This window comes from Tauraco erythrolophus, chromosome W (assembly GCF_009769465.1).
Source record: "Tauraco erythrolophus isolate bTauEry1 chromosome W, bTauEry1.pri, whole genome shotgun sequence".
In the NCBI taxonomy this organism is placed as follows: Eukaryota; Metazoa; Chordata; class Aves; order Musophagiformes; family Musophagidae; genus Tauraco; species Tauraco erythrolophus.
The window spans coordinates 20,107,141-20,128,546 of record NC_141497.1 but is presented as its reverse complement, the minus strand read 5'-3'; the positions used below and the strand labels follow the sequence as shown (position 1 = coordinate 20,128,546).

Genomic DNA, 21,406 nt, shown 5'->3' with positions numbered 1-21,406 from the left:
TCCATTATGAACACTAACCCCTCTTCAAAGTTATTACTCCCAAACTGCACATATCCTGATTCTCTGGATGTGACTTATATCCTAGATGTTCAACTTGACATTTCATGATACTTACAGCCATTTTATTTGGTTGGCCATAAATCACCAGTGATAATTTATGCTCAGTATGAATGCTCCTTTAATGAGTATATTCAGCCCCTCTCTTCTGAACTACAGAATATGAATGTATTGAATATTTGTCTCTTCTGCATTGTAACCAGTTTCACAATCTACACAGAGTAATATTAGTTATATCTGACTGACATGGCTGAGAAAAATGTTCCTCTCAATGGCTTCAGCCTTCTTTATACATTTTTAATTACTATCAAATTAACATCTGCCATCAGCTTCCCCTTTTCCTTAGTGGCACATTTTAAATTTCCCCCCATTTTTCTCTTTTGAATTAAGAAAAATATCTATTTTTTAAAGACAGTTTATTAGACATTTTAAAATATATATTTTAACCATTTTGAAGTTATTGCAGTATAGGCCTGCATGATGTATGCTTTATGAACTTTGTTCTTTAGTCAGCTAATGATTTACATGGAACATGAAAATTTTGATGAAAAGCAGTTGTGTCATACCTTAAATCTCCATCTAGTAACAACTACAAACTTGAGTGTGTGATCCTTGCCAAGAATCTCTTCATTGCATAATATATCCAGCTGATGTAAAAAGAAGAAATAATTAATTTATTGAGACACAGAACATGGCTTTGAAACAGTACACTTCAGATAAGGCCCAATAAAAAGATCAAAGAAACAGAACTCAATTCTCATGTAAAGTCAGCTTTGTCCTTTGACATGCTATGAAAATTGTTTACACAGTACCCAGCAAGTAACTTTCTATCTTAAAAATACATTTTTAAAAGGTTATCCCTCACTTATACATCAATGTTTAGGGCTTTTTTTGCAGACACTTTATAGTTGTTTTTACTTTTCTATGTCAACATCTTGATATTGGAAACAGCAAGGGTATGGACTCATAAGCAAATGTGAGATCATGTGACCAGCCATCAGTTGAATTGCAATAGATGATCATGCACATGATCTTAGCCTATTTGACTGCAAGGTGACATGTACTGAAAGGGTAAGTCACCATCAAAGTGACATATGTTAATGGTACTTTACCACAACCTGAGAAAGCTAAGAATGTGGCCATGCAGTCTACTAACATGGCTTAGCTGACAGACAATAACTCAAACCAGGATTTGTCTATAGCATTCAACCAAGTGTTCACATCCTTAGGGCCTTCCTCCTCAAAACATATTTTTCACAATACACTGTTTCCGCAAAAATGCCATGTGCCCTTAAAGGGAGAGGACTCCTGAAATACAAATATAGTTGAATGAACATTCGTACATTTCAATAAGAGCCAAATAGGTTGTAAAATCAGAGATTGCTGCAGTGGAATAGTGAATTTAAACACAAAAGCAAAAGGTGCAATTAGTAAGAAAGCAATTCGGGTTTCTGAAAGGTGTTAGGAATTCTAACACAGATGCTAGATGAGCCAACCATAGGTGACATATAGCTGGATCTACTACTCACCAAAAAGGAAGAACTTTCTGGGGACATGATAATCAAAGGCAGCCTTGGTTGTAGCAACCATGAAATAATGAAGTTCGAGATCCTGAAGGGAGCGAGGAAATCAAAGTAGCAGAGTACATATCCTGGGCTTCAGTAGAGCAGAAATTTGCTTTTTCAGGAAGCTGGTAAGTGGGATCCCATGAGAGGCAGCTCTAAAGGGCAAAGGAGCTCAAGAGATGACAAGTCTTTAAGGACAACGTCCTCCAAGCACAAGAACAGTCCATCCCAATACTCAGAAAAATGAGTAGATGTATCAGGAGACCAGTTTGGCTAAACAGGGAGCTCATGAGAAAAAGGACATATAGAGGAGGTGGAAGCGAGGACAGGCTACAAAGGAGGAATATAGAAACATTGCCAGGGTATACAGGAATGGTTTGGGGAAAGTCAAAGCTCAGCTGGAGCTGAAACTGGCAAGGGACATCAAGGACAAAAAGAACTTCTGCTACATTATCAATAAAAGAATAAACAAGGAAAATGTGAGCCCACTGCTGCATAGGGTAGACAATTTAGTGACAGTGTCTGCAGATAAGGTTGAGGTACTCAGTGCCGCCTTTGCCTTGGTTTTCACCAAGGTCTCCCAGACCTTTTTGTGCCCAGAGAAAAGGTTCAAGGAGGAGACGAACAGCCAGTAGCAGAGGAGGATTGAATCAGGGATCTATTGAGAAATCTCAACCCATACTAGTCCATGGGACCAGATGAGATGGATCCAAGGATGCCCCGAGAGTTTGCTGATGTCATTGTGAGGTCACGCTATCATCACTGAATGGTCACAGAGATCAAGGAAGGTACCCAATGACTGGAGAAATGTTGTACTCATCTTCAAAAAGGGCAAGAAGGACTATCTAGGGAACTAGAGACCAGTCAGCCTCACTTTGGTGATCCCTGGGAAAGTCATGGAGTCCTCTTGGAAGCCATTTCTGGGCACATAAAGGCAAAGGTAAATCCATGCTGGCTATTCCAAATCACCAAGGGAAAAAATCACGCTTGACCAACCTGATTGCCTTCTTTAATGAAATGACTAGATCCATGGATGAGGAGGAACAGTGGATGTTGTCAACCTTGACTTAAGCAAGACTTTCAGCATCATCTTGCACAGCATGCTTGTATCCAAATTAGGACATTATGATCTGGATGGGTGGATGTGCTGGGTTTACGGAACGGGCTATGGAAACAGCCCCTGTAAGTAGCTGTGAATAGCTTAATGTGCTGGCTTTACGTGATGGGGTTTTGGCAGCACAGGAGAGGCTGTGGAAATGTCCCCTGTAAGGAGCTGTGAAAAGCTTCCTTCTTTCCGCCCCCCTCCCAATCAGTGCCTCTGCAAATGCCCTATTTAAGATGAGAACAAAGGAACCTGAACTGAGGCTGGACCTACACTGGAGAGAGAGGGAGGCAGGGGGCTGGCCCTCTGGCCTCCCAGGTGGGCGGCTGCACACACTGGGCTGCCGCTACCCTACTGGAGATGGCTGCAGCAGCATGACTTGGAGAGCTCCGAAGCACCCCACTGCTGGGGCACATGCTGGGAGGAGTTCATCTGTCTGGGACTGCTGAGGTTCGTTGAGAGGACTGAGACCTGAGAGAAATGGCCACGCAGACACCAAGGACAGTGAAGATGGAGCAGGAGGAGGTGTGCTGGAGCTGAGATTCCCCTGCAACCGGTGGTGAGATGGCAGGTGGCCCCCCTGCCACCCATGAGAGAAACAGTGGAGCAGAGATCCACCCATGGCCCTTGGAGAACCCCACGCTGGAGCAGAAATGCCTATGCCTGAAGGGAGTCATAGAGAATGGTCTTCGTGAGCTGCTGGAGGCTGACGACAAGGTGGAGAGGCATCTGAAGCCCATGGAGAACCCCTTGCCAGAGCAGGTGGCAGCTCTCTAAGAAGTCATGACTCTGTGGGGAAGAAGCCCGCACTGGAGCAATCTGATCGGTAAGGATTGCATCCTGCAGGAAGGACTCACGTTGGAGAAGTTTGTGGACTGTCCTGTGAGGAGGGGATCCACTGGAGCAGAGGAAAAAGAGTGTAAGGAGTCCTCCTCCTTTAAGAAAGGAGCAGTAGAAACGTGTGATGAACTGACCTGCAACCCCCTCATTCCCTGTCCCCCTGCACCACTGAGGGAGGAGGTAGAGCCAGGAAGAAGAGAGGGGTGGGGGGAAGGTGTTTTTGAGATCTGGCTTTGTTTCTCGTTATCCTCTCTGAATGAACCATTAACAAATTAAATTGATTTGTCCTCAAACTGAGTCCGTTTTGCCCGGAGCCATGGTTGGTGGGTGATCTCTCCCTGTTCTTATCTCGACTCTCAGGCCTTATGTTACATTTTTCTCCTCTCCACCTCAATGAGGGAGAGGAGTGAGTGAGCGACCTCGTGGTAGCTTAGCTGCCAGCTGGGCTAAACCACGACAGTGGACTACCTGATGGGTAAAGACCCAGGTGGATTGTCAGGCTCAGAGAGTAGTGGTTAATGGGTTGTACTCTACACAGAGGCCAGTGACATGCGGAGTATTGCAGGAGTCTATCCTGGGACCCGTGCTGTTGAATGTCTTTATCAGTGACCTGGAGGAGGAGACAGAATCCACCTCATCAAGCTTGTGGATAACACCAAACTAAGGGAGTGCAGCTGACACACTTGAGGACGGGGCTGCCATTCAGAAGGACCTAGACAGGCTAGAAGGATGAACTGACAAGAATCTCATGAAATTCAACAAGAACAAGACGTTAGAAGCTGGGTTGGAGCTCTGCTGAAAAGGACCTGAGGATCCTGGTTGAAAGCAAGTTGAACATGAGTCAGCAGTGTGCTCTGGCAGTAGTGGAGCCGAACAGGGTATATCAACAGAAGAATAGACAGTAAAACGAAGGAAGTCAACGGAACAATGTCCAAGTGGAAATCAGTAACGAGTGTCCCTCAAGGGTCCGTACAATGAGGGTGGTGAGACACTGGAACAGGTTGCCCAGAGAAGTTGTGAATGCCCCATCCCTGGAAGTGTTCAAGGTCAGGTTGGATGGGGCTTTGAGCAACCTGATCTAGTGAAAGATGTCCCATGGCAGGGGGGTTGGACTAGATGATCTTTGAAGGTCACTTCCAACCTTCCATTTTATGATTTTATGATTCTAAGTGATTATTCTCCTTTACTCACAACTCATTAGATCACATCTGAAATGCTGCATCCAGTTTTGGCCCCTCCAGTACAAAAAAAAATGTTGATAAACTTGAGCAAGTTCAGCAGAGGGTCACCAAGATGGTTAGGGTGCTTGAACACAAGCCCTATAAGGAGAGGTTGAGGCAACCGGGCCTATTTGTCTTGGAGAAGAGAAGGCTTAAAGGGGACCTAGTTACAGCCTTCCAATACCTAAGAGAAGCCTATAGAGAAGATAGAGCTAGGCTCTTTACTGAGGTGCATAGTGGGAGAGAGAGAGACAATGGTCATCAATGGAAACAGAGGAAGTTCTGACTAGATATAAGGAGAAAAAAAAATCTCTACAAGGATAATTAAGCACCAGAACAAATTGCCCAAAGAGGTCATGGCATCATCATCCTTGGAAGTTTTCAAGATTGACAGATGGAAGTTTGAGAGTCAGACTGGATGGAGGGGGACTGTGACTAATACCAACAAAGAGGGAACAGAGGCTATGTTTTCACATGCCTGCCATTATGTGTTCTAGTTTTAGAATCTGAAATTACAGAACTTGCAGAGGATAGAAAAGCCTCTTTCTTCCCTTACCCTCCACCATGACTTCTTCCCACGAATAGTCCAATTATGTACTCCCTGCAGGGAAAGTGGCACCAGCTGATACTACACAAGGCTGAGTTTCACTCAGAGTAGAGAAGCAGAAGAAAGTATATGTGCTGCTTTCCATTAAATCAGTCTTTCAGTAGTGTCTAAGTGTTATAATCCATTCTCTGCATTGAGTGAAAAATCTCTGCTAGGGCAGCGTATTCCTTCATTTAAGGCCACCAAACAAAGCATCTTGCAGGAGTCAGTTTTAACACAGGTGGAAAACACATAACCAAGCCTTTTGGTATATTTTAAAACTAGTCATGGAACAACACACTGAGCTGCACTGCCAACTCTGTATAAAGTCAAGAACTAGTAAGAGCTACATCTCCATTATATTGGAGGAGGAGAAAAAAAGGGAGGATGACAGGCATCCTTAAATTAAAAGGAGAGGAGGGGGGAAATTTGGAGAAAAACCTATTTGTCTGCATTCAGCTCCTCGACTTAAATAGCCATTTTCTGTTCCTTTATATTAGGAAATAGTGTGTGCTTCAGGTTTTTTTTTAAAGTCTGGTTGGAAGAAAAGACACTGTTTTGAAAATAATCCATAAGACTTTCATTTGCAAAATAATTTTTAAACATTAAAACATTACCTCATTAAAAGAAGAAAGGTTAAGTTTTTTAGCAATGAACTTCTTTAGATGCAAGACTGTTGCTTGTGCTGAGCAGCGGATCCATTTTCGTTTCAATCCACGTAATTTGCTGCTATTGCATTCCAAGCAGATGCTTACCTTCAGGAAAAAGCAAATACAGTCAGGGCTAGTTGACAGAATTTTCTGCATTCCCCATTATGCATTTCACATGCAGCATTTATTAGTCCAACAAAAACGTAAAAACGTAGAATACCAGTATTCTTTAAAGTGAAATGCATGCAGTGTCATTAAAAAAAAAGGTTGTCTAATATTTTGTCAGCTTACTGTTAAGCACCATTTTGATCTGGACACTTGTTGTCCAGATCAAAAGGAATCTGGACAAAAGTTCAAGGCAGAACTTTAGGGCTATCTTGTTCCAGACCTTTATTCTAACTGCAGAGGTTACAACTAGTTCAGAAGAAGCCTAGGTCAAGGCCAAAGGAGATATCTAATATGAAAATGTGTTAGGACTCTGAGCTCATTCCCCTCCCCCCTAGGGGTTTGGTTGCCTGAGCTCAGGGCCAGTTTTGATAAGCAGCTGTATGACCATGAAACTGTTGTGAAGAAAGAGCTGTTTGAGAAAAAGCTTGAAGAATTTTCAGTGTGAGCTCACTCTGCTCCACTTAGCAGCATCATTTAAGCTGAAGCTCCCTCCCTTGGTTGGTCCCCCTGCATGAGCTACATTGTAGCCATGCCCGTGCCTGGCCTAGACCCTGACCCACAGATTAGACTTCCTGGCTTGACTTTGGACCTGTCTCATCACTATGGACTTGGTTTGGTGATCACTGGACTGTGTATGACCTCAGTTACTATTGTCTCTGGACCTGACTTCGACTCACCAATTTCACTTTCTGGCTTAACTTTGGACCTGTCTCATCACTAAAGATTTACCTGGTGATCATTGGACTGTGGCTGAATCTTGTCACTGTCACCAGAGCTGCTATGCTCTCCTTATTCAGGTATTGTGAGACTGCACCTCTTGTTGGTGAGGTCAGTGCCCTGCCTGCCTTGCTGTCACTCCTGTCTTGCCTGCCCCTATGTCCTAGTTTTAGCTGGGACAGTGTTAGCTCTTCTTTTTAACAGCTAGAAGAGCTCCGTGTTTTGGTTTTACTCAGAGGCTCACTCTGAGAAGAATGCTGATAGCAAGTTGATGTTTGAGACTCCAAGGACTTTTCAGTGTGCCGGAGTGCAGAAACACGGCGGGATAAGGGGGGAGCATAGCTGGGACAAGGGGGACACGATTCCCCTTGTGATTTGTGGTGGAACTTAAGATTGAGGGCCAAACTGGCCAATTAGTATTCCATATCATGCAGCGTCATGCCCAGTATAAAAGTGAGGGTCAGACGGAAAGAAGGGCTTTTGCGCTTTGGCTCTTTCGCCGCTTTTGCTCTTTTGCGCTTGCTGCGCTTTTGCTCTATTGCTTTTTTTTTTTCCCTCTTTCTCCCAGTACTCCCACTCTCGGAGTACTATCTCTCTCTGCCCCTCTCTATTTCAGGGCCTCGCGTTCGTCTGGGATTGCAGCTTCGGGACGAGACGGGCTTCGCATACGAGGGGGCGGTGAGCATCTACACTGTGTATTAAATCATCTGTATTAAATTGTTCTTATCTCAACCCACGGGTTTCCCGTTTTCTCCTTTAATTCTCTCCCTCATTCCTGGGGGTGGGGGAGGGGGAGTGACCGGCTGTGTGTGGGGGGGGTCGGCCTAACCCACGACACCCTATGGAGCAGTAGCCTGCCCTTGCTGCTCCCTGACAAAACCATTATCACTTTTTAATGACCGTTTCTAATCTAACTTCTGAATGCAGTAACATAGTCTAATATGTAAGGCATGTTTTAAAATCTTATTTTCAACTTTAAAATTTACTGATGCAGATGATGTAACAAATTTTTGAAGTTCAAAAGATTATATGGGAAAAAATGGTCTTTTGATCTCTGTGTTTCAATTCTTTCTTCTCAATCATCTATTTTCTTTATTTAGTCTAAGCTCTTTAGGATAAGTTTTATTCTGTGCACTTAAATGATCTAGTACAAAGCACAATCCATCTGACTACTATCATTGCACTATCATTAAATGGAAAATTAATCTAAATTTAATTTATTTTGGACACAGTTAGCAGGGAAACACGAAGGCAGTGACTTATGTATTCCAATAGCAAGTTTCATACTCAAGCAGGTTTTGTGTTTAAAACTTGATACTAAATACTAAGGAGAAAAAAGACTTTTCATTCTAATTATTGAAACATTCAGTCCTGATGCACTGGAGTGGCATGGAAGTAGACTTAAAAATGACTTAAAATCTAGTTGAGATGAAAACCAACACAGAGTTTAGCCAATACTCAGGAATCTCAGAAACAGTTATAATTATCAAACCTTAATGAAATTCTCAAAACCAAATTTCTCCACAGCTGCCTAAATAAAAAAGATGAAGCTCAAGTTTACACAAAAGCACGGGAGAACACTGTATCTTGTCTCTATCAGAGGGAAAAAAGTTTATCAAAGAAAAATAATCATTTAAAAATAAAGTGGAAATACAAAATAAAACTAAGAAATGTTCTATATCAGAAGTAAGCCCACTTGTTCATCACTTCGATGATAGTCATTATCATCTTCCTGTTTTTCTTCAGAAGTTTCTTTGTTTGTATTTTCATCTGGTTTAGTTTCACCTTTCAGAAGAAAGCAGAGCATTACAATAATTAAATTAGACATCAGATGACAGGTAATCCTGAAACAAAATCAAGACTATAAGACCAATTATGGGTTTTTTTGTTTGGGTTTATTTTTTTAAGTAATTAGGTTTGTCAGAGCATGATCATCTCTTCTAACCAGGAAAAAAGTTGGAAAGTAGCTCTATTCTTAGTAGCAGAGATGTGGACACTAATCCAAAGCTTCCCAAAAAATCAATTCAAGACACCTTGCTACAAATTTGTCAGGGCTCATTCACTATTCCGTAAAATTGATATGCTCTCCTGATAGTCACAAATTTGAGAATTATTTTGCCCTTGGATAAATACACACACACACACATACATTTTAAGTATAACCACCATTTCTATCACAAAATTACACTTAACATCAGCATTTTCTGAAGTTCATGCAATTCAGGACTGGAATAAAAAGTAACCTTTTCTTATTATAGAGTTCCCACATAGATACTACTGAAGATCTTCACCAGGAACACATTACAGCCAGCTAAAAGAACACATTCTATAAACGTGTGATGCAAAACAATACTGCACTTAGATGGTGAGTTCCTGTATATACTTAAATATATAAGCATGAGTAAGCCTTGTACAATATTATACAGCAATTATGAGTGCTAATAAATATTAGCTAGACACCTATCTCTGACAGATCCTTTCAGCAGCTTAATGGCAGTTTGTGTCCCCACCCCAAGACAGAATAAACATAAGACCATTTACCATTGCGATGTGAATCTAGATGTTGCTTTGCAGAGCATGTCTCCCCTTTGATGTCCCCTGGTACTTCCATACCCAGTTTGTGATAGAATTCCCTCTGCTTTTTCATTTCCGCTGATTAAAATTGTAAATATTAGTTATGTAATAATTTTCTAGCACAATATTTATCAAGGTATTCCAAAACCTTCCTCTGTTCTGTAAAAGAAGCTTGTCAAGCAGGAAGTGGTATTAGCACTTTTTGCTACTCTTGCTGCCATAATCAAGTTACCCCAGATCTTATTCTTGAGATGCAGAATACTATCAAGTCATTTGCAGAGCTATTATTACACCATTGTTATTACATATAAAATAAATTTTAAATACTATACTATACTTTGTGGGTTTCCCCCTTCAATATTTCTGTCAAAATATTGGTTTTGAATTTTTATCTGTATTTCTGATTTTCAGTATCCTAGAAACAATTTTAACATAACCTCTTTACCTAAACTTGCTTATAAATGTCCGATAATGTCCTCACTTGACAGCTTAATTGTATTGAAATATTCTACTTAAATAAAAGTAGCAACACACCACTGAATAATAATACTGAACAATTACTATAAAACATTCCTTTAGTTCAACAGATTCATTATTGAAGTAGACTATAAGAATACAAATGCAAAGATATCTGCTAGCAAAGGATTAGGAGAAGAAAAATTCACTGAAACTAAGTTATGCTACACCAGTATTCTACCTCTGAGAACTCTACAAAGCTGTCAAAAAAAGACATGAATATGTACACAGTTTATTAAAGAAGAATGCATGCAAATTATAGAATGCCAACATGAAAAAGTTGTAGTGCTATTTAGGTTTACATAATTTTACTTTTCCCCGAAATAACACCAGCATTTTAATTTCTGAAGTTTTTTCAGTAACACTGCTAGTACAAGTCTAAAATTTAAAAAAGCACTAAAGTATAAAGGAAAAGTAGTGCTAGAACTGGAAGAAGTGAAGATGGCATTTTTCATCCCCCCATGAACGTTTTCCTCACTTCCTCCTTTTGTTAATGTAAGAACTATGTGTAAATCTAACATTCAGTAAAAATAGGTCATACCAGAAAACTTACCTTCTTGGAGGCCTGGCACAAGTTTGTAAACAATATCTTGCATTGTTCTATCATGACTAGCAGGAAAAACAAGAAAAATTGAAGGTTTAAATCAGCCATCTTGATTCAAAAAATTTCTCTTAGAGATTCGGTATTAAATCAACTCTAAAAACCTCTGAAGTCTTGTAAGAAATAAAAATATTTATCTTGGATAATTGAAACATCAAACATGAGATAACAGTAACGAGAAAGGAATGCAGATAAGGTTCAGGCTAAGACAAGAACTGACAAAAGTTAAACTGATAAAAATTTAACAGAAATGCTAGGAAGGATGCTAGGAAGGATGATCTTTATGATGCAAAGGATGGTATCCTGTGAGGGATGCCATATACCTGCATGTGTTTTAGTAACATAACTCTCAAAATTCCTTGACAATTTTGACAAAAGCATTTTTTTATTTTCTGTTTCTAGACACTAGACGCTTTTCTGTTTCTAGAAACTAGACTGTTTCTTATCCCTGTTAATTAATGCCTTGTGTTGCTAGGTTGTTTAGTTATCCATACCGGGCTTTTCAAAAAACATGAGGAAAAAAGCCTACAGGGAATAAAAAGAAAAGAACAAAGAAGAGAACAAAGGAAAGAAAATTTGCGTTTGCTCTTATAGTCCAGCATTTTACCCAAGAGCAACATCATGTAGCTCAGAATCCCATCTAGATAAAAAGGGTAGAACAAAAAAAGACAGACTGATCCAGCACATAAGGAAGGAAATGGCGGGGAAGCAGGACTGGTTAAAATTCTAAACACTAAAATGTCAGGGCATTAACCCCACAAGAGTTTACAATACCAAACTCCAGCTTTGACTCTCAGGTTAGGATTTTTAAATGTCATTTACAGATTGCAGGAACATCTCCAAAAACATTTCAATCTAAATGAATGATTTTAGCCACCAGCATGAGAGCAGAGGTGAGAATTTAACAGCATTCTTAATGATGAAACATGAGATGTGTTTGTTTTACCTATTCCTCAGATGGATGGGGATGAATTCATAGAATCATAGACCTCATAGAATTCATAGAATCATAGAATGGTTAGGGTTGAAAGGGACCTCAAAGATCATCTACTTCCAACCCCCCTGCCGTGGGCAGGGACACCCTCCACTACACCAGGTTGCTCAAAGCCTCATCCAACCTGGCCTTGAACACTTCCACGGATGGGGCATCCACAACTTCTCTGGGCAACCTGTTCCATTGCCTCACCACCCTCATTGTATTAGATCACAGATTCTTGTAACTAATGCATAATACAAAGTTCCTCGCTATTAATTCTCTATTGAAGAAACCACAGACTTCCAAAAGCAGGTTGGACAAAGGCTATCTGTTTTGATCTTTAAGGGGCAGTATTTTGTAACTAGCTCAGGAAAATACTTCTCTAGGAGGGCATCTTTATTTTTCAAAGCAGTAGAGCAAAGAACCTAGACTGAAGAAGGGGATCAATTTTTAAAAAGACATAATACTGTGCATTCAGTGTCCACAAACAACTGTCAAATCCACTTCTAACTACTCAATTTGAGGCTATGCTCCCAGGCCTCTCTTCGCATTGAAAACAGGCTTCTGAACCAATACATGGATGTATTCCTGTAGCTTTACAGAGGACAAGCAAGTTGTCTTAAGTGCCATTTGTTTCTTCTTGCCTACTGGCATGGATTTGTCATTATTGTTTTGTCATATTTGAAAATACACTCTAGTACAGTCTCTACATCATTCTCAGAAGGTACAAGAAAAACCTGTCTTATTTCTGACTCCTGAAGGGGACTCAGTTTTGAGCAATTCAGAAAGTTTTTATAGGACATGCACAATTCTCAGTGAAAGCAGAGAAAGAATCAAATTCATTTTCTATAGCCACTTCTTCAAAAGCTGCACTAGAACTGAGACATGCCCATTTGAAGCAGCGTCACAAACAAAAAGAAAATTTGCATAGAGGTAGAGAAGAGTACACAACATACAGCAGCTATTGTGAACACACCGTCTCAATACATTTCTATCAATGAAAGTTGCTATGGTACAAATCTCTAGTGCAGACCCAGCCAAATCAGGTGGCATAAACATTTGACTGATACCTCTGAAATTTTTAAAATGAGAGGAAACTGTTGAAGAAAAAAGAAAGATAATGTACAAACAAACAGAAAATACACTGAAAAAGAAAGAAATTATGGTACACCACCTCGTTCATTTTAGGTCACACAGTAAAGGAGCCCTGTATGAGAATGGAAAGAAGTAGGCACAAATCCTTCAGAGGCTGTTCCATTCAAGATGTTGAAGCCACTACTCTAACTTTTCTGCTACCAACTTTCTCATCTGCATCTATGAAATAAACAGTTCTTTAAAAGACTAAATCAACAATAATGTTGTGTATTTGCAAAGTCTTTGAATATACCCTCTCAGTCACTGAAAACGACTGTCCAACTGCCATTGTCTTGAAGATTTAATACAAGTGTAATGCATGTAGATGTTCCATATGTGCAACCTCTATGATCCAGGCATACAAAACAGGAAGTAACTAAATCCCAATAAACTTCACTCAGGAATTAAACAATAAAGTCTATTGTGTTTGTCCAATTCAAGAGAAAAGAATTCGCTTCAAAAGAATTGCAAATTCACAGCAGAATTCAATATCTTACCTCCTTTATATAAATTTTCTATCTTCTAATCAAACTTCTTTTTATATATTTAAAATATTGATAAGCAAATAAAAAAATGTAGAGAGAAACTGTGCTGTATTTGAGAGGTTTGTACAGCCCAGAGAATAACTAGTTGCGCTTTTCCTTTCATACTGCACACTTACCCGATATACTGTAATGGATGGCTCTGGTGTATAACAATCCGACATGTTGGACAGGTGTTGTTTTCCTCCAAATACTTCACCAAGCAGCTTCTACAGACTAATAACAAGAACATTAATAATTAAAAAGAAATAAAACAAGACATAGTTTGAAGAAACTTGTGAGGTCGCTGGGCATATGAGTGGGTTTCTGACACCCTTGGGCTGTGCCTGTGGAGGGACTAGCTGGCAGGTGACAGGTCTGGTGAGAGGGACGGGCAAGAGTTGGGCAGTGCTTGTGGATCCCATGGTCAGTTCAAACCACAGGAAGCTGCATATAACCGGCCCCTAGGGGGCACGAGCGACCAAGAGTGTGGAGTCAGTTGGGAGTGGTGTCAGCACTTTGTCACAGGGCATGCAAACAGGGAGCGGCATCGGTTGGGAACAGCATTGGCAGTTTGCACGGAAGTGGTGCACACAAAGGGCGGTGCACTCTGCCAGTTATCGAGCTGCTGCCTGCTCTGCTCACCTGCAGGCTTAGGCTGCAGCCCTGACAGTCACCCCAACTAGCTGGTGGGTGTGCAAGCCTACCCAGAAGCTTGAGGTCTCCAGGGAATTACAATTAGAAGGATGGATGATATCTTTCAAAAGAGTTACCATTCTGTAAGTAAGAGGGATGTTTTTTTTCTGAGAACTAGAAGGAGACTGTGTCCTGATGAAAGAAAAAAGTGTCTACCTGCTGCAACTGCAAGGCTCAGGCAGAAACCCACACAGAAGCACTACAGCCTACCAAAAGCTGCCCTACAGCTCCACCCAAACAGACCTCCCAAGGACTGAAACAGCTGTCCAGACCTCAGGTGGCATGGAGCTGCAGTGCCTGGAAGTCCCTCTAACACCTGAAGGCAGCGATGGATGTCATAGCTGCAAGTGTGCTCAGCTAAAAGAACTCATCAAACAAGTAGCTATGTTACAAGAGCAGCTCAACAGGCAGTGCAGTATCCAGGAACACAAGTGAGAGATTGATACATGGTAGCATGTGCTGTCACAGGCTGAGCAATAGCCCGGCCTTAAGGCTGTGCAAGGGGAAGGTAAGCCTGAACTCAACCTTGAGCTGACTGACACAAGAATCTCACAAGATGAAAGAGACTGGACCCTTGTCTCTGCTTGGGGCAGAAGGAAGAACCTTCCCCCTTCCCCTAAAGTGCCCCTGCAGACGTCACTCTGAGTTTGGAGAATAAAGAGCACATGAGTAATAGAAATAGAAACAGTAACTTGCCAACCATATCCTGGGCTGCATCCAAAGCAGCGTGACCAGCAGGTCGAGGGAGGGGATTCTGCCCCTCTACTCTGCTCTCGTGAGACCCCACCTGGAATACTGCATTCAGTTCTGGAGTCCCCAACACAAGAAGGACATGGAGCTGCTGGAGCGAGTACAGAGGAGGGCCACAAAGATGATCCAAGGGCTGGAGCACCTCTCCTATAAAGACAGGCTGAGAGAGTTGGGGCTGTTCAGCCTGGAGAAGAGAAGGCTCCGGGGAGACCTTCTAGCAGCCTTTCAGTACCTAAAGGGGGCCTACAAGAAAGCTGGAGAGGGACTTTTTACAAGGCCATGTAGTGATAGGACAAGGGGCAATGGCTTTAAAGTGAAAGAGGGGAGATTTAGATTAGATATAAGGAAGAAATTTTTCACTCTGAGGGTGGTGAGACACTGGAACAGGTTGCCCAGAGACATTGTGGCTGCCCTATCCCTGGAAGTATCCCTGCCCATGGCAGGGAGTTTGGAACTAGATGATCTTTAAGGTGCCTTCCAACCAAAACCATTCTATGATTCTATAACAGACGGGATCCAGGAAAAGCTTACCATGCAAAATTGATCCAACCATCCACCTGCATTGGAACCAGTGCCACGAGAAAAGCACATAAAGTATTAGTAATTGGAGATTCCCTACTGAGAGGCACTGAAGCACCCATTTGCCATCCAGACAATTTCTCTAGAGAAGTTTGCTGCCTACCAGGAGCTCACATTCACGACATCACTGAGAGGCTGCTGAGCCTGGTGAATCCTACAGATTATCATTCACTCCTACTATTCCACATAGGGCCCAGTGATACTGCAACGAGGCAACTTAGAACCATCACGAGAGACCCTTGGAGCAAGGTTAAAAGGATCTGGAGCACAAGTGGTGTTTTCCTCTACCCTCCCAGTCAGAGGAAGGGGTTCAGGAAAGAGGAAATAAATTGAATGTGTGAATGCCTGCATGTCTGACTGGTGCCATATTCAAGGTTTTGTCTTCTATGATCATGGATTTACCTTTGAGAAGCTGGAAGCTGATGGGATTCACCTGACCAAGTGGGGCAAGAGGGTCTTCACCAACAAGCTGGCCAGACTTATAAGGAGGGCTTTAAACTAGACTTAGCAGGGAAAGAGGATGGAGTTTTGAGCATCAGGCAAGGGCCAGGGGCTGCTGATGTATTAGGAACCAACAGGGAAACATCTGTGAAATGCCTCAAAGGTAGGTAGCCCAGCTGAAGTGCCTCTATACCAATGCATGCAGCATGGGTAACAAGCAGGAGGAGCTGGAAGCCACTGTGCAGCTAGAAAGCTATGATCTAATTGCTATTGCTGAAACGTGGTAGGATGAATCCCATGACTGGAGTGCTGCAATAGATGGCTATAAGTTGTTCAGAAGGGACAAGCAAGGAAGGAGGGGTAGGAGGGTTGCCCTCTATGTAGAAGAATGGACTGACTGCACAGAGCTGTCTTTGAAAAACAGTGATGAACAAGTTGAGAGCTTATGGGCAAAAATTTGGGGCCAAGTCGACAAAGGAAACCTTGTGGCTGGTGTTTACTACAGACTGCCCAACCAAGGAGAGCCTGTGGACAAAGTGTTTTTCAACTATGGGAAGCATCACAATTGCAGGCCCTGATTCAGCTGGGGGACTTCAATCCCCCTGACATCTTCTGGAAAAGCAGCACAGCAAGCTGTAAGTGGTCCAGGGGACTCTTGGTGTGTGTCGAGGACAATTTCTTAATCCAGGTGAGAGATAGCCAGTCCAGGGTTACTGGACCTGTTGCTCACCACCATAGGCAGTGAAACCAGGGACATATCAGTTGCTGAGGGGACCTGCTCTGGAGCTGGGCCGACCTGCCATGGCGTGGCAGATCTTGGTGTACAGGAGCTTTTCCTGAAGCAATGAAAGACCAGGGGAGTGAAGAGACCCCCCCAGGAGCCGGCAGCTCTCATGGGAGACACTGATGTGGTCTGGGCATTGGCAGAGAAATGGCAGCCATTCCCACACCTACAAAAAGCAGCCAGTCTATTAATACATGGCTCCGTGGCTGGTGTCAACACCACAATTTTGGGTTTTTCAATAATAGGATGGCCTACACAGCACCAGACTTGCTGGCATCAGATGGGATTCACCTTTCTCAAAGGGGGAAGAGGGTCTTTACTCATCAGCTAGTGGGGCTCATTGACAGGGCTTTAAACTAGATTTGAAGGAGGAGGAGGATAATAATATCAAGCTTGATCAAGACAAGCTGAGAGCACCTGAAGAGCAGCAGAAAGGAATTCCAGCCGCTCCAGCCAGGAAGTCAGATTCATCTGGGGCCCAACTTAAATGACTCTATGAAAACGCACGTAGCATGGGGAATAAACAAGAAGAGTCAGAGGTGTGTGCGTGCCTGCAGGGCTATGATCTTATTGGCATCACGAAGATGTGGTGGGATGAATCCTGTAACTGTAGTGTCAGAATGGAAGGATACAGGCTCTTTAGGAAGGACAGGCAGGGGAGATGAGGAGGAGAGGTTGCTCTCTATGTCAAAGATCAGCTGGAGTGCATGAAGCTGCACCTGGGGATGGATGAGGAGCTGACTGAGAGCTTATGGGTCAGGATTAAAGAGAGGGCAGGGACAGGGGACATAGTAGTAGAGGTCTGCTACAGGCCACCTGACCAGGCAGACCAAGTGGATGAGGACCTCTACAGACAGAGAGGAGCAGCCTCACGTTCACGAGCCCTGGTCCTCATAGGGGACTTCAACCACCTTGATATCTGTTGGAGGGACAACATAGCAGGGCATAAGCAATCTAGGAGGTTCCTGGAATGCATTGATGATAACTTCCTTCTCCAAGTGGTAGAGGAACCAACAAGGAGAGGGGCTATGCTAGACATTGCTCTCACCAACAAAGAGGGCCTGGTGGGGAATGTAAAGCTCAAAGGCATCCTTGGCTGCAAGTGACCATGAAATGGTGGAGTTCAAGATCCTTAGGACAGTAAGGAGGGAGTGCAGCAAGCTCATTAACTTGGATTTCAGGAGAGCAGACTTCGGCCTCTTCAGGGATCTGCTTGGTAGAATAGCATGAGATAAAGCCCTGTAGGAAAGAGGGGCCCAGGAAACCTGATTAATATTCAAAGATCACCTCCTTCATGCTCAGGAGCGAAGTCAGGCAGGACCACCAGGAGGCCTGCATGGATGAACAAGGAGCTCCTGGACCAACTCAAACACAAAAAGGAAGCTTACAGAGGGTGAAAGCGAGGACAGGTAGTCTGAGAGGAATACAGAGAAATTGTCTGAGCAACCAGGGACCAGGTTAGGAAAGCTAAAGCTCTGACAGAATTAAATCTGGCCAAGGACATCAAGGGCAACAAGAAAAGCTTGTATAGGTATGTCAGTGATAAAAGGAGGACTAGGAAAAATGTGGGCCCTCTCCGGAAGGAAACGGGAGACTTGGTTACCCAGGATATGGAGAAGGCTGAGGTACTCAATGACTTCTTTGCCTCCATCTTCACTGGCAAGAGCTCCAGCTGCACAGCCCAAGTCACAGAAGGCAAAGGCAGGGACTGAGAGAATGAAGAACCATCCACTGTAGGAGAAGATCAGGTTTGAGACCATCTAAGCAACCTGAAGGTGCACAAGTCAATGGAACCCGATGAGGTGCATCCGCGGATCCTGAGGGAACTGGCAGATGAAGTTGCTAAGCCATTATCCATCCTATTTGAGAAGTCGTGGCAGTCTGGTGAAGTTCCCACTGACTGGAAAAGGGAAAATGCAGCCCTCGTTTTTAAAAAAGGGAAAAAAAGAAGACCTGGGGAACTACAGGCCAGTCAGTCTCACCTCTGTGCCCTGCAAGATCATGGAGCAGATCCTCCTGGTGACTATGCTAAGGCACATGGAAAAAAGGAGATGGTCTTCTATGATGAAATCACAGCGCTAGTGGATAAGGGAAGAGTGACTGACATCATCTACCTGGACTTGCCCAAAGCATTTGACACTGTCCTGCACAACATTGTCTCTAAGTTGGAGAGACATGGATTTGACAGACCACTCGGTGGATAAGGAATTGGCTGGATGGTCACACTCAAAGAGTTGCGGTCAACGGCTCAGTGTCCAAGTGCAGAGCAGTGATGAGTGGTGTTCCTCGGGGGTTGGTATTGAGTCTGGTGCTGTTTAACATTTTTGTTGGTGACAAGGACAGTGGGATTGAGTGCACCTTCAGCAAGTTTGGTGATGACACCAAGTATCTGGTGTGGGCGACATGGTGGAGGGAAGGGGTGCCATCCAGAGGGACTTTGAGAGGCTTTAGAGGTGGGCTGCTGCGAACCTCATGAAGTTCAACAAGGCCAAGTGCAAGGTCCTGCACATGAGTCAAGGCAATCCCAAGCATAAGTACAGGCTGGGCGGAGAATGGATTGAGAGCTGCCATAAAGAGAAGGACTTGGGGTGCTGGTGGATGAGAAACTCAACGTGAGCCGGCAATGTGCGCTGGCAGCCCAGAAAGCAAACCATATTCTGGGCTGCATCAAAAGCATTGTGGCCAGGAGGTCGAGGGAGGGGATTCTGCCCCTCTACTCTGCTCTCGTGAGACCCCACCTGGAATACTGTGTTCAGCTCTGGAGTCCCCAACACAAGAAGGACATGGAGCTGCTGGAGTGGGTCCAGAGGAGGGCCACAAAGATGATCAGAGGGCTGGAGCACCTCTCCTATGAAGACAGGCTGAGAGAGTTGGAGTTCTTCAGCCTGGAGAAGAGAAGGCTCTGGGGAAACCTTCTAGCAGCTTTCTAGTACCTGAATGGGGCCTACAAGAAAGCTGGAGAGGGGCTTTTTACAAGGGCGTGTAGTGATAGGACAAGGGGCAATGGCTTTAAACTTAAAGAAGGTAGTTTTTGATTAGATACAAGAAGAACTTTTTTACAATGAGGGTGGTGAGGCACTGAAACAGGTTGCCCAGAGAAGTTGTGGATGCCCCATCCCTGGAAGTGTTCAAGGCCAGGTTGGATGAGGCTTTGGGAAACTTGGTGTAGTGGAGGGTTTCCCTGCCCATGGCAGGGGGGTTGGAACTAGATGATCTTTGAGGTCCCTTCCAACCCTAACCATTCTATGATTCTATATGGAAGGCAGGGAGGTGATTAGAGACAACCAATATGGCTTCACCAAGGTCAAATCATGCCTGACTAATCTAGTGGCCTTCTACCATGGAGTGACTGTATCAGTGGACAGGGGATGAGCTATGGACATTATCTACCTGGACTTCTGTAAAGCTTTTGATACAGTCCCCCACAACATTCTTGCCTCAAAATTGGAGAGATATGGGTTTGATGGATGGACTGTTTGATGGATAAGGAACTGGCTGAACGGCCGCATCCAGACAGTTTCAGTCAATTGCTCAATGTCCAAATGGAAACTAGTAACAAGTGGTGTCCCTCGAGGGTCCGTACTGGGACCAGTACTATTTAATATCTTCATCAACGACATAGACAGTGGGATTGAGTGCACCCTCAGCAAGTTTGAAGATGACACCAAGCTGTGTGGTGTGGTTGAGATGCTGGAGGGAAGGGATGCCATCCAGAGGGACCTTGACAGGCTTGAGGAGTGGGCTCGTGTGAACCTCATGAAGTTCAACAAGGCCAAGTGCAGGGTCCTGCATCTGGGTCAGGGCAATTTTCAATATCAGTGCAGACTGGGGGATGAAGGGATTGAGAGCAGCCCTGAGGAGAAGGACTTGAGGATATACTGGTGGATGAAAAGCTGGATATGAGCTGGCAATGTGTGCTTGCAGCCCAGAAAGCGTATCGTATCCTAGGCTGCATCCAAATAAGCGTGGCCAGCAGGTCGAGGGAGGTGATTCTGCCCCTCTTGTGAAACTCCACCTGGAGTCCTGTGTTCAGCTCTGGGGCCCCCAATATAAGAAGGACATGGACCTGTTAGAGCAAGTCCAGAGGAGGGCCATGAAAACAATCAGAAGGCTGGAATAACTCTCCTATGAAGAAAGGCTGAGTGAGTTGGAGTTGTTCGGCCTGGAGAAGAGAACATTTTTAATGAATGTTTTTCATGACTGTTCTCATTTCAGCAATGAGATGATGCATTGTAGCTATGGTAAGAAAATTTTATCTAGTTGGAGTCTTCCTAACAAAACATACTTAAATTTGGAACACAATCCCATTCCGAAAGTTACTAGAACAGCATTTCAAATAGGTCAGTAGCATATTTACTTGTACTTTTCAGCTTTCGCAAAGGATGTTACACTGAATGTCATTGAAATACCTAGCCAATTTGCTGTTTATCATGGATGCACATAGAAGAAAAATGTGTTATGGCAAAAGAGTAATTTTTTTTCCTCAAGTCATATGCTTTGAATAATTTTATTCAAATGCGATTTAAATTTTCACTTTCACAAAATACACTAAAATTAGACTTCAATCAGAAAATTAAATGAGGAAAGATCTTTAGTATATAGGTAAAAACTGTTAAAATGGATACTACAGAGCAGCATGCTTTTGGAACTGTTTCCAAGTCTATACACAACCATATATTAGATTCCAAGAAAACCAATTCCCTCATTTTAATCAGTATTACTGTTTTTTCACTAATAATACTTTATAGTATTAAGTGTTTTCCTGACCTGAAGTTCTAAACAAACTCCTGCTCAAACTTCAGAAATTAAAAAAGCTCAAGTTACCTAAATTATATATTTTTTTATTATTATTAAAAAAAAGTTAAACACTTTTTCCTTAAACAGTGATTCCTTTAATCTTAGGCAGCCTTACAACATCCCTTATGGTAT

General features: G+C 43.0%; 1 protein-coding gene across 3 annotated transcripts in view; it reads right to left on the bottom strand.

Moving 5' to 3' along the window:
- The window catches only part of LOC147526261 (polycomb group RING finger protein 3-like), a 220,240-nt gene that overhangs the window by 18,523 nt on the left and 180,311 nt on the right, over nt 1-21,406 (bottom strand). For 2 of the 3 annotated variants that reach the window (XM_086630189.1, XM_086630190.1), the window contains exons 3-8: nt 13,368-13,464; nt 10,549-10,604; nt 9,447-9,557; nt 8,602-8,690; nt 5,988-6,125; nt 624-704 (exon numbers count right to left, since the gene is read on the bottom strand). In XM_086630189.1, coding sequence (XP_086486315.1) covers nt 624-704; nt 5,988-6,125; nt 8,602-8,690; nt 9,447-9,557; nt 10,549-10,604; nt 13,368-13,464 — 572 coding nt within the window. The remainder of the gene's footprint in view (nt 1-623; nt 705-5,987; nt 6,126-8,601; nt 8,691-9,446; nt 9,558-10,548; nt 10,605-13,367; nt 13,465-21,406) is intronic. The other variant, XM_086630191.1, reaches the window with a different exon arrangement.